Source organism: Kryptolebias marmoratus, linkage group LG9 (assembly GCF_001649575.2).
Source record: "Kryptolebias marmoratus isolate JLee-2015 linkage group LG9, ASM164957v2, whole genome shotgun sequence".
NCBI classification, from domain to species: domain Eukaryota; kingdom Metazoa; phylum Chordata; class Actinopteri; order Cyprinodontiformes; family Rivulidae; genus Kryptolebias; species Kryptolebias marmoratus.
The window spans coordinates 17,988,095-18,001,366 of NC_051438.1; the positions used below are offsets into that span (position 1 = coordinate 17,988,095).

The 13,272-nt window shown below is 44.3% G+C and overlaps 1 protein-coding gene and 1 long non-coding RNA gene across 5 annotated transcripts in view; both read right to left on the bottom strand.

Moving 5' to 3' along the window:
• The window catches only part of LOC108243085 (serine/threonine-protein phosphatase 2A 55 kDa regulatory subunit B gamma isoform), a 24,472-nt gene extending 15,437 nt beyond the window's left edge, over positions 1 to 9,035 (bottom strand). Inside the window, exons 1-3 of one of the 4 annotated variants that reach the window (XM_025008616.2) lie at positions 8,786 to 9,035; positions 8,186 to 8,526; positions 3,520 to 3,676 (exon numbers count right to left, since the gene is read on the bottom strand). In XM_025008616.2, the coding sequence (XP_024864384.1) occupies positions 3,520 to 3,601 (82 nt within the window). In that variant the 5' untranslated portion in view covers positions 3,602 to 3,676; positions 8,186 to 8,526; positions 8,786 to 9,035. Of the gene's footprint in view, positions 1 to 3,519; positions 3,677 to 8,185; positions 8,614 to 8,781 lie in introns of all 4 variants that reach the window. The other 3 variants (XM_025008615.2, XM_037977615.1, XM_017428303.3) reach the window with 3 other exon arrangements.
• A 253-nt stretch (positions 9,036 to 9,288) lies between these two features.
• Positions 9,289 to 11,403, bottom strand: LOC119617328. The gene is made up of 3 exons (XR_005233563.1): positions 11,168 to 11,403; positions 10,943 to 11,087; positions 9,289 to 9,330 (listed from the first exon to the last, which is right to left on the bottom strand). It is a non-coding gene; the product is annotated as an uncharacterized LOC119617328 (long non-coding RNA).
• Between the last annotated feature and the right edge of the window lie 1,869 nt (positions 11,404 to 13,272).

Sequence of the window (13,272 nt, forward strand, 5' to 3'; positions counted from 1 at the left end):
CCCACACACACACACCCACACCCCCCCACACACACACGTTCTTTAGTCATTTCTCATTGCACACTCCCTAATTTTTGCCCCATTTCACTCGTTTTGTTTTTATTTCCTCTCTCATCCCTCCCCCCACGGCCGCGTGCAGGCGTGTACGTGCTGATGCTGACGCTGGAAGAATGGGAGGGACGGGAAAGGAAGGGGGAGAGAGCGCAGTGCCGGGGGTGTCCTCTGGTGAGTGGGGGTTGCCGTGGCAACGGGCTGAACCAACCCGTGGCTGCGGTACTCGCATCGCTTCGCCGTATACGGGAGGTGTGATGAAGGAGGAAGTGGGATTCATCAATTCGACTCTCGCAGGAAGAAATAATTACTCGGCTGCTGTGTTGTCCACTTCCCCAAAAATGTTGCTGAATTAGCGCCAAGGGACGGAGCGAAATGTCACGGCACGAACTCGGACCTCCAGATAATCAATGAAACACACGGGCCGACATAAATTCACCGGAGCATGTAAGTGCGGCCAACAGGTAGCATTAAATGTACACGAGCACATAATGGTGCACAGCAGAAGTGTGCTTCTGTTGCTCCTTGTGTGTGTGTGTGTGTGTGTGTGTGTGAGAGAGAGAGAGAGTCAAGTCACAAAGAGCCCAGCTAAGCAAAACCACAAGAGCAGCACACAATGTAACTGAATAAAATATGGAGCACACACTCTCCAGTCTCTTCCTGTCTGCTCTCAACCTCCACCCTCTTCTTCTTTGTGTTTGTCTGTTTGCCTCTCCTGCACACACACACACAACCAGTAAATCTCACACCCATCTGTCTCGTTTGATCCTATGACGAGCAGAAAGTACAAAAAAAATTAGGAACACAAAGGAGGAAAAACAATCGCTGCAATGTTTTTGCTCAGTGTGTGTGACTCTGCGGCGTATCCGAGTGTGTGACCTCTGAGACTCGCGATCAAGACGTTTGAGAACGAGAGTGAAGCTGGAAGCGTCCGTCTCGTAGTCTTTAGGCATCAGCAGGCTTGTCTGAATCACTGTCACGCTGCAGAGGCTGAAGAAACAAACTGTGACTGAAGGTGCGGGAGCCCCCACACACACATACACACACACACTGCACGAATGAACCCAGTCACACAAAAACCCAACAAAACTCAAATGTGAAGTCGAGTGTTTGAAAACAGCTTGGAAGCAGCAGAACGGTGCTAAGCAAAGAATTTAAATAAATCGTTGTTATATCATTCACTGAAACCAGATTTTTATAAATCAGCAAAATATCTGCAAGCATGCGACAACAAAAACCAAAACTGTACTCCGTTTATTAATGACACCTCAGGTTTGAGGTAAACAGAAACATAAAACAGACTTTTATTCTAAAATGCAATAATAAACTATCAGCTATTAAATGACAACTTTTATTAATTTCTTTAACTTTTCCTGTGGAACAGGAAGGTTTCACCTAAATATCTAATAAATTTGATATCCGCTGTCTGCTCTGATAGCTTTAAAACACTCTTCATCGCTGGATCTCTGAGGACGGGCTCCAAAACTGGATATTTATTACCTGCTACTGTCAAATGTAAACAATTTTTTTTTTTAAATAAAAACCCTGACAAACATCAGCTTTTTATTAAGTTAACATCCGCATTTCTAGATTCGAGGGCGTGGAACTTTATGGTGTTTTATACCGCTGCAATCATGACATTTTAAAGAAGAAAACAGACAAAAACCTGAAAATGTGCTCATAAATATTCAGTTTTCAAACAGCTACAGTGAACGGCAATATTTTAAACATATAATTTCAGCTGTTTTTTTATTTTTAAATCAAATATTTTATAAATATATGCACTGGGGAAATAATACTCTGAATATTAGTTATTAATATATTTAGTTTCAACTATATAAACACTATACTATATTATAGTGTTACACAATAGGAGGAGAGGAAAGGAGGTCGGTGAGGAATGAGGGTGGCGGTGAAGGAGCAGAGAGGGGGGAAATCCTTTTTTCTCGGGGTTTCTTTGGGGACAGAGAGGGGAGCAGACGTTCCAATTATAGAAAATCTGATTTCTGAGTAAACACGGCCCATTAAAGTGGAGCCAAAAACACACGCTCCCTAAAAGCTGGGACAAGCCTTCTCCCAGCAGGAGACGTGCCTGCACGTGTGTTCTCCAACCGCACGCTGTGGCTCCAACGCCCCGTGCTTCCTGTCTGAATGGGCACAAGCGTGCGTGCACAATTACTCTGCAGAGAAATAAACAGGGTGGAGGGGGTGAGGAGGAGGAGGGGGGAGAAACTGCTGCAGGGAGATGTTAAATTGATCCCTGTCCTGCAGTTTTGGAGTTATGTGATAAAAAAAAAAAAAAAAAAAAGGAAATCGCGCTTGTGTTTGTGTTAGAGGCGCACGTGTGTGCAGAGGAGCGATTTAAGCGCAGCACAGCGGGAAATCGGACGTTTTTTCCAAACACAACACATCAGCACAATGGAGCCGAGCCGGTGTGAGCCTAATGGTTATGGACTCAAACAATTAGAATCAGAAACCAGGCGAGCTACAGCGAGCGAGGAGCACACCTGTAATCCTGCTCTTTACTTTGCTGCTAAACATGCAGCGAATAAACAATCCTCAAAGCTGTGAAGCGTCTTACCATTTTTTTTTTTTTTTAAGAAAAAAATCAGTTTATTTGACACTAAATATACAACACTGTGACATGAAAAAGATTAGGAGCTTAGCTGGTTTAGGTCCTAATCTAATCCGGTGAGTTGATGTCTCATGAATACTGAAACATTATCTTTGAATGAAGATTAGCTCCCTTTCATGCTCTTTTTCCTCTCTCTCTCAGCACACTCAAAGCTGACAGAAGTAGATTAAACAGGTCAATTTTGCCTTTTTTTGCATGGTTATGGATTCTTTTTAAGCATAAAATGCACAAATGGTTGTTTTTTTGGCCTCTTAAGTCTTACTTTTCCAGCAAATACTCAATAAATCACTAAATTACTAATATAATTAGCAGATGAATGGTTACAGAAATAACTTTTAGGATGCAGCCCAACTTGTGTTGGTGTCTACACGTATTGTGCATTTAGAGGTTCTGGGAGTTGGGGATTATTGTTTGTATGCATGGAAATAAACACGTCTGTGTGCTTTTCCTCTTTAATATTAAACAGAAGTAAAATGGGGACAGTTATGCTTTGAAGGAGATGAGATGCCATGTGATCAAACTAATTAGAAAAGAAAAAAAATGGCGCACTTATTAAAATCCACACGGATTCAGCCGGACGGAGACAAAAATAAACACACATCAAACGGATGAGGCAGGCAGACAGAGACAAAAAGGGATATTTATAACAATCAGACTCTCGAAGTACTCCTACGCACACACACTCCTAATGACACACTTTCTTTCCAAACACACACACGCTCACTCTCGCACACAGGTGCACTCGCACGCTCTCGTATGTCATTCCGGGGTCATGTGGCGTGAAAGCGTGACAACGATACGAGCTTTGGGAGAGAAGAGGATAGAGCACACACCTTCAGTGTAAGAGGCAAACGGCTCAGGCTCCAGAGAAAGGGTAGTGATGTCGGAGCACAGGACCTGGATGGGGCTCAACATCCTGGGGGAGGACTCCAGGGTGGAGAGGGGTGGACGGGATGGGCGGAGCTCTTCAGGCTATAGCCAGGAGCAGCCCTGTAAGAGGAGCAACGGTGGACGGGAGGGAAGGGAGGGAGAGCAGAGGGTGAGGGAGGAAGAAGGACCGGGCAGGGGGAGGGACTGAGTTACTAAATCACCACATTCAGTCATGATGAGCACTCACCAAAGAAAACCTACCGGGAGTGTATTCATGATCACATTATACTTATGAGACATGAAATCGTCACAGGTGGGGGTGCAGCAGGAAGGTTAGCGAGACATGGGAGATGAACAGAGAGAGAGAGAGAGAGAGAGAGAGAGAGAGAGAGAGAGAGAGAGATGGAGAGTCTTCCTGTATCTGCCTGGTCTCATTCAAGAGACTCTGAAGATGATAAATGTGCTGATCGAGCTAAAGATGCCAGAGAAAGAAAACAAATCCATCTCATCTGTGACAACTCTTATTATAAAAGGTTCTGTTCAGTTTAAAACGTATCAAAGAGAAGGATTCTGACACTGAGTGGTAACTTATTTGAGTTTATATTCATGTTTTAGAGTGACAGATACAGTTTATGTTTTCTGTACACGAATCAGAAACAGCATTATGCCCACACACACACACACATTCTTATTTCTATCCTTATTAGGACATTATATCGACTTCTATTCATTCCTGTAACCTAAACCTAAAGATAAACTTAAAGGGAGACTCAAATCACATGTCAGCCATAAATCTAACTTCTAACCCTAAATGATGCTCCACCCAATCAGGGCCTGGCTTTGGTTCCCTTAAGGACTACAGGTCCTGACAGGGTAAGTGATTATACCAGTAAAAGTTTTAAAAAGGTAAGAAAATCTAGGTACCTACACATATACCAATTACTGGGCCTAATATCGAGTAGATCTTCCTTTTGCTACAAGAAGCAGATCCTCGAGGTTCTGTGAGTTTGATGTTTGCCAAGCAACTGGATCTGAAGCCAAGTCAATCCCCTGAACTTGTTCAAGACTGAATATTAATTATTTTTCACCCAATACCCTCACTGTTCAGCCCAACCTGTGTGAGAATTTGGATTCTTTTTGTTTTTGTAGTCTTGTGATTGTTTTCAGTTTGTTTGTTTTTTTTTCCTGTTTATGTTCCTGCTCAGTAGTTCACTCCTCCCCTGTCACTCTTTTTGCCCTCTTTGTCACGCCCATCTCCACCTGTCCATAATTATCTCCACTCACCTGTTTCTACTTATCTCGTCACCCTCAGTATTCAAAAACCCGGTCACTTCTCTCATTATCCGCTGGTTCATTGTTTTTTCTTGGTTGGTTGTAGCTGTCTCCGTGCCTTAGTTCCCTGATGTTTTGTTTCCCTGTGCTATTTGGTTTTCGTTCTGTTTTTGTTTGCTGCCCCGTCAGCATTTGTTTTGTTATTTTTCCGTAGTTAATAAATCAGTTTATTTTTTTACTATGAGTCTGCACTCAGGGTTCTTTTCCGTGTCCCGCGTTCCTGACAACCTGACCCATTTAGTGATGTAAATAAAGAAAAAGGGGACCTTCCAGCTCTTAACTTCTTAGCTCCCTTGGTGCTGTTTTTCCTCAGTGAGCTATAAAACAGAACTAGAATCCACAAGATGCAAAAAAAAAATCCTTTATCAAACCAAACCAGCTCTTCCTATTGCTCTGTAGTCCAGTTTTCCATTTCAGTGATAAAAACTGGTTCAGTTTGGGTTCCCTGCACTTTGTGTTTTGAAAACTCTTTTTCTAAGCCATTAGAGTCACAATAGCTTTTCTGTTTTAAACAATATGAACCACGAGTTCACTGTTTTTTCTTCCTTGGATCATCTGCTATGACCCAGCTGTTTGGCCTAGGTTGTTTCCTAATGTGTTCTGCTAACTCTCAGGTGTCAATGTGAACAGGTCAGTGGTCATGATGTTATGGCTGTATGGATTTTCCAGTGACTGCCCTTTCTGAAACAGGCTTTCTGGACCATCAACCAAACAGCAGGACAACTACCAGCAAAAAGCTGAATCATAACCAAAAAATGGCTTGAGTAATTACCTCCAGTTGTGTGTGTGTGGACTAAATTTTTGTCACTCAGAAAGAAACCGACATCAGATTTAAAATCGCACCCTTGAGCCTTTCAATAGAGCGGCGCTTTAACTCGAACTCTTCCAACACAAAAGCCCAGACAGACGTGAAAGAATGACAGACCTCACATCTGAGGTCAGGCCTAAAAAAAAAAAACTATCTGCAGCAAATGAACAAAATCTGAAAGTTACCGGTTTTAAAAATACAGAAAACAAATCTGGATCTGAGATTCATCATCCTTCAGCTGAACCGTATGTCAGGTTTTCAGCTAAAAGCTCTAAAAATCACCTTGTTGGTGCAACTAAACTATATTTTATGAGTGAATCTGTGTCATATTTAGCCTTTTCACAGTTTTAAAGAAAGAAATAGAAACAAACTGTGTCTTTGAGACAGACTGCTAGAAACAAAGTGCCTAAAAATCTAAATTTGTTCCTGTAATTTCTGCTGATAATCTGTTTAAACGTTGGTTCATCCCTGGAGCTTCGGAGCCTTTTTTAATGCTGCTTGGAAACAAAACATAAAGAAATAAGGGACGACTCAAGACTTCTGCACAGTACTGTATTAAGTTTCGACTCTCAAAGCCGTCCAAATTTAGATTTTGTTAATAATTCCTCCCCCTCTTCTCTGGATACAGTACGGCTCCAGCTGGAGGGGATGATGTTGCACAGGGAGATAGTTTGGAAGTCAAAATACGTGAAGGGGGGGGGGGCGAAGCACGCGATGGAGAGAGGAAATGAGGAGAGGGACAGTAAGGACGGGGGGGTAAACATCCCTCCCCCATAAAAGTTAAAGGGCAGGGGGAATCCCTAAGGGAAGCTCTACAGACGCACTTGTCATGTACGCTGGTTACACACAAAACACTCGCAGACGCACGTTCGCACAGGAATACGAGCAAACACGTCACGCACGCCGCCTTCCCCTCGTGTGTGATGTGAAACAAGTACACAAAAAACATGGACTGACAAAAATAAAATCCCATCTCTGCTGTCTGACTCCAGCAGTCCATCTTTCTCTCTCTCACACACACACACACACACACAGGAGCACATTGTGTTCGAGCAGCCTTTAGAGCTCTGTTGGATAATTATTTGGCAGATGCACCACTTCAGCGCCGGACAATGCTGCTGGTTGCACTGGAGAACCCGACGAGAGGGGGGGGTTGGAGACGTGGAGGGGGACATGGCTGAGCACGGGTGAAAGGTGGAGGGGGGGAATGGAGAAGAGATTTAGAGGAGAAGAAGTAATTTTTTCTCTCTCTCTTTCTCTCTCTCTTTTCTTTCTTGCAGCATATAATGGGTTGGTCATTAGAGGGATAGCAACGAGAGTGCAACTTGCTGCTTTTCCTGCTCGGCGTTGTGTCCACCCTGGCGCAGGCTCATCAGCAATTCTCCCGGAATAACGTCCGCCTGGGACGTGGGGAATAATTAATACCGCCATTATCGGTGGGTGGAGACGGCCTGTCAGTCATACTGGTCAAGCATGAAAAGCAGCATGTTTATCACCGCTGACTGTTTCTATGGCGATAATAGATGGCTGGCGGATGGTGGGACTCACCAAAGCTACTCGCTCATCAAATATCCTCACGAAATAACGCTTTTTACTCACTTACAACTTAGGGAAATGCTTCACGTGCGAGGAAAGGACAAAACAGAGAATCCCCAGCCACACACGCAGACAAACAAAAACAGCTAAAAGCCAAAAGAATCGCCTGTCTCCTGAAACACAGGCCGCTTCAATCACTTTCAACAATAACGCCAGGATCATAAATAAGCTTATAACACTGCCACGAGGCTCTGACGGTAATATGGTTGGAGAAGCAAGAGGAGCTTAAGCTGTAAGGAACAGGTAAAGAGGGAAGATTGGATGTATTATGAAGATTAGAGGTGTTATACAATGTTACAGTCTGCCTCTGGTCAGAAAATACCAGAAAATGCTCAGCTTTGGGTACTGTACGGCTCGTGTGCTGCTGGGCTTTGTAATATTTCCCCGGCACATTTTAGTTTGACACATGCACCTGCTATAAACTGAAGCGGTGTGTGAAGATGACAAGCAGCTCAGTTCAACTGCAAGAATGAAGTGGAAGATTCTGGCCTGCTTTTGTTTGTGATATATATATATATCCTTCTTTCTCTCTGAGATTACACATGGTTTGAGACAAACAAACACAACTGGGTGGCGGCCGGATCAATTCCCCCCTGCTGTGTGACAAAATAAAAAATCTTCCACACAGTGAAAGGATGGCTGCAAAAACACAAACAGAAATGAAAAGGGCAAAACACAGACAGAGTGAGGCAAGTGAAGTTGCATTTTGCTCCAAAGTGTGCAGCCCTGTCTGAGCACATCAACACAGAGATTAGAGAAGATTAGGAAGCCGTCCTAATCTTGTTTAGTCGCGCGCACACTCTTCAGAAACTCCATAAATAGATTCACCTTGTATAAGAGAGAGCATGCAAACAGAATCCGAACGAACACGCGGCTTCCCCCTGTCTCCTTACCTTCAGTCACATAGTTGTGGTCGGGGAGGAAGCCGTGGTGGTTGAGCGTCGGTGCGGTGTCAGTGTCTTCGCCCATCAGCAGGGCTGGGGGGAGCGCCCGTCTCCGTTGGGCAGCGTGGTGGTGGCAGATTGGTGGCGGAGGGGGTGGTGGGAATGCCGGCCAGCGCAGCGCCCATGCTGCTGCCCGCCGACGCCTCCTCAGCACAGGGGCGCACAGCCGAGCATCCTAATCTCAGGCGGGGGACGAGGGGCGAGCAGAAAAGGGGTGGTGGGGCAGTCCCGCAGGAGAGACGGGCGCTTCGAGGAGTCCTCGCAGTTGCTTCTGGGAGCCAGATGTTCACCTGCAGAGGGAGGATCATTTGAAGGCATGAGCTTGGTTGGCTGGCACACACGTCCACCCCGCAGTTTTTGGAAAATATGTCAAGTCCCTGTTAGTGGCAAGAGAAGATGAGGAGGAAGAGAAGAGTGGGGGGATGGGAGGGAGGGATGAGCAGAAGCTTTTTGGTCGGAGTATCTGCAGTGCTGCTGCTTCTGCAGTGGACTCAAATGCATGGACACACACACACACACCTACAGTGAGATAAACGCATACCTACCTACAGTGTCAGCCGCTTGCAGGTCAAATCCTCCTCGGTGGATCCTCCAGAAACGACCTCCGCAGCAGGTCGGTGTCTCTCCGGTTTCTCGGCGGTTCCAGAATGAGGAGGAAAACCCTGCTGGCCCTGCGCTCTGCTGCAGTCTGTGCTTCTGCGTACGAATCGAGAGGCAGAGTGAGAGGTAGGGAGAGGGGGAGGGAGCGTCAGAGAGGATCTTTCCTGCTGCGCTGGTACGTCCGGATGATGCATCGGTGCAGGGCCCGCCCTCGCGTAAAGCTCAGCCAATCGTCCAGAGGACCGAGATCTGCCTAAGCGCTGATTGTAGGTGATTAACTGTGATGAAGAAGCAGAGAGGACAGAGAGGTGGGTGGAAGCAGTGGAGTGTCCTAAAAGGTTGTGATTAATGACAGAAAAGATTGTTTATTCCCCCTCCTGGTGCTGAACATGAACTACAGTGACAGCCAGAGGATTCACCTGGAGACGTGACGGAGTTACAACAAACACTGACACGGACTTTTATACACAGCTCAGCCTCATCCACGAGAAAATCTGCACAGAGAAATCAATCACTTTTGCATTAAAAAAGCTAGAAAATTATGTCCAACAGGATATTACTGCACATATAGTAAGTTCTATAGGATTTTCCATTTTAATCCATGATAATAAACCAAAGTTGTATCACACATATGAAACAGAATATTCTCGCTGAAGGAAAACAGCTGGTTAAACAACAGAGTTCAGGAAGTGTCAATAAAAATGTGCCCTCTATACAACCCTATTACTGATGTTTGTCCAGATTAAAAACCAAAATATAATGTGTTCACAAGCTCCAGCCTGGATCATTTCGTCTAAAGACAGAAAGATACTTTCTGACCAGCTATACAGTTGTGTATTACCACTTTTTAAAACTGACTGGCCTTCACAGAAATAAAGGGTTTTATTCTATGCTGTCTTTGTTTTTAACTGTCTGTTATGCTAAAGGACCAACGGAGAGGAATCGCAAATTAGCTTAGGCTAAAAATACTTTTGTGTACTGTCTTTGTTAACACCAGACAAATAATTATTACAGCTGACATCTCACGGCTTTAAAACTAGGGTTGGGAAGTAAAACTAAATTATCTTTTCCTCAAAGAAATAGCAGGGCATGTGGTATCAATGTTAGTACTGATCCTTATTTTGTTTTATGAAAAACAAAGGACTATTGTGTTTAAAGTGATAGCTGATGCTTTGTCTGATTTATTGAATCCTGCTAAACAAGTCACATTGATATATGATATTTTAACTTATTGTGTCCTCATTTAGGAGCAAAGCTCTCTGTACCTCCTCACATTGTCTGCAGTTGTTCATCACATTTTTTATCTCTCCTAAAAACGATCATAAATGATGACTTCCGCAAACATTAAGACCTTGGTTTGGCCAGGCAGCAGAGAGTACAGGCTGCCAGAGACAGTTGGTGCCATCACTGATGCTGGCTGTCTGCCGCCAGGCTTTAACCCTCCATCCCAGGGAACAAGAAGTGTTGTTTATCTCATGTACTTCAAGACTGCCATCCCTGACATGACAACCCCATCCCCTTTACTGCTTACCTGCCATGATCCACACTCCATAGCCCTGTCTCATACATCATACACTCACAACAAATGCCTAAGTTCATCCACTCCTATATATAGGTACAGCTACCTGCATGTATCATATAAATCTGGAGGAGTTGTTTTTTTTTTTTCATCTATCTCTTCGTAAGTGTTTAAAATCAAACTATAAAGGGGAAAGAAAGATGTAATATATACATCTACAAAAGCTAATTAGGGTTCAAGTAACAACTGACCAGTTAAAAACTAAAAGATAAACAAACGGGGGGGAGACGTGTAAACTGAATATAAGCCTTGTTTTTGACTATTTTACCATAAACTAAATCACTCCAAACCACAACACTTGAGTTAGTGTTATGCTAACGAGCTAGCAAACAGTTGCTAATTTGTTATGCTAACGTGTTAGCATCAGATGCTAACTGAATTATGCTGTAACGTGTTAGCATCAGTTGCTAACTGAATTATGCTGTAACGTGTTAGCATCAGTTGCTAACTGAATTACCTAGCTTAAGTCTTCATTGCACTTTTAAACAGCTTATTATGTTAAGTGTTCAAGTGTATTAATAACTGACCTTTTACCTCTGGTACGTCCTTCAGAAACTGCTGCAAAATGTTAAGATAGCTGCCAAGTTTTGAGGTTGGTGACAGGATTGAAGCTGCAGGTAGGTGTGTTTTTTAAACTCCACAGAAGGTTTCTTGACACTTATTTTACTCCTACTGAAAACAAGAGATGACACAATAAAAAGGGTCAAAATCCTGCCTTCATTTTTCCCCATAATACCTTTTCCAATACGTACAAGAGTTGCAGGTTGAACTGTTTTCACACTTTGCCATATTGTCTTGAGTGTAAAATCTGAACATGAGACCCTTTAAGACTATAATCCGTGTCTCCAACCCCCGCTTTGAGTGGCAGGTTTGTTCAGGTACAGTAAATCCATTTCAGCTTGTCCTTGTTAACCTGTCCTGACCTTGCATGGGCCTGCCTGGGTGGCAGCAGTCTGTCTCCTGTAGAGACTCTGGACCATTCAGGCATGGAGACTTGGCTGTGGACCATCCTGTTACCTTGGAGACGGCAGGCGTGACCCCCCCCGCCACCGCCATCCCCTCCTTGATCTGGGCCCTTTGCCCCGCCATAAATCTGAACTGTATCGGTCCTCACATCATCATCTTCGGCACAGATGGTGGGGGCGCTGGCGTTTTCATCTTCGTTAAAAATTTTGCAAGAGCGCTCGGGATTTCATAACACGAAGGCGAGAGAAGATCATGTTTTTTGTTACTGAAATATCTCATCAACAACTGGACACAATTTAATGAAATCTGAGGAGTAATCACTGAATGTACATCTGCAGCTGACTAACCTTTGGAGTTAATCCAATTCAACATGGCTGCCACAACCAACTGACCTTAAAAGACACACAAAAAGGCTAATACTCAGTCAATTTTACAGATTTGACCTAAAATCTGGTGTGGTAGTAGCTGAGTCTTATCCCCGGCACATATTCTGAGCGCTAACAGATTGCACAAGATTTTCTTTAAAAATCTGTATCTTCCTGTTAGCAAAATATCTCACGAACCACTGAGCAGATTCTGATGAAACTTTCAGGAAACAATCGCTGAACGTACCATTAAAGCTCATCAAAGTTTGGAGCCAGCCCAATTCAAGATGGCTGCCAACTGACCTTAGAAAACATGGCTGTAACGCAGTTAGTGTTACAGAAATTGCGCTTAAGGTTGGTGTGGTTGTAGCTGAGAGTCGATCACAGAACGTAGCGTGAGATCTTCGTTTAAAACTGTTGGGGTCAACCCTGTTCGTCTGTTAGCGAAATACCTCATGAACCACCTGTCCGGATTTTAACGAAACCCTTAGAAAGTGATCACTGGATGTACACCTCCATCTGACTAATTGTACCAAAAGACTGAATCACAGATAGTTCTGTCATAAAAACGACATCCTGACGGTTACAGTATGCGTTGCACGACCTTTGCTGTGGTTTTGTACCTTGTGGATTCAGGCAAACTTTACCGGTTTGTTTTAACACACGCTCACAAAGCGTTAGTGGACTCTGAGACTCGGACTGGGATCGGGCCGAGACCTCACCCCTGAAACCGATTCCGATCAGCGTTGTTCATCACGGGCATGAGACGTGTCCAATCAAGGGGGGGCTGCCTGCGTTGACCTGGCGCCGCTCTTTCATCCCAACCCCCCCCCACTTCACAGTGCAGACGCAGGGTTGCTTAGCAACCCATGAGCAGCCTATGGAGAGCGCGTACTCAAAGGTACGGTTTCCAACACGCCCGCGTTGGCAAACCTGGAGGAGGAGGACATTGTACTTCAATTACCCACTGTACATACGCAGACCTTCACAAATAAAGACGTGCAGACATAAAGCTGAGAGCTGAGAGCTGAGAGCTGAGAGCGTCCGCACGACAAGCCCCTTACCCAGCGAGTCACACTTTTACAGGTGCTCGTTGGAGACTACAAAACAAAACACAAAAAGGTTCCCCTGAACTACATCGAATGGCGCCGTTTGAAAGAGTTTCCTCCAGTAGTTTTCCAGCTGTATTCGTATGCAGTTCGGAAATGCAGGTACGCACTCAGTGTAAACAGATCCGTTGAACACAGTGTGGACGTTTGGGTTACACGATTGACTCACGTTAGCCTGGACTCAAAGAGAAGCCGTTCAGGTGGAAATATAACAGCGGGTCTGCTGCTAAACGATAAAGAAAAGAGAGAAATAAACGCGGAAGACAACGGTGAGGAATAAATATCAGGGATCAAGCAAATAAAGACAGAGATCGGCATTTAAACTCACACGGCTTTTGCAAAACTTCTGTTAGACCAGTAACTTTACAGGGTTTATATTTTCCCCTACTTTAGACTGAAACATTTATAACTCAAATC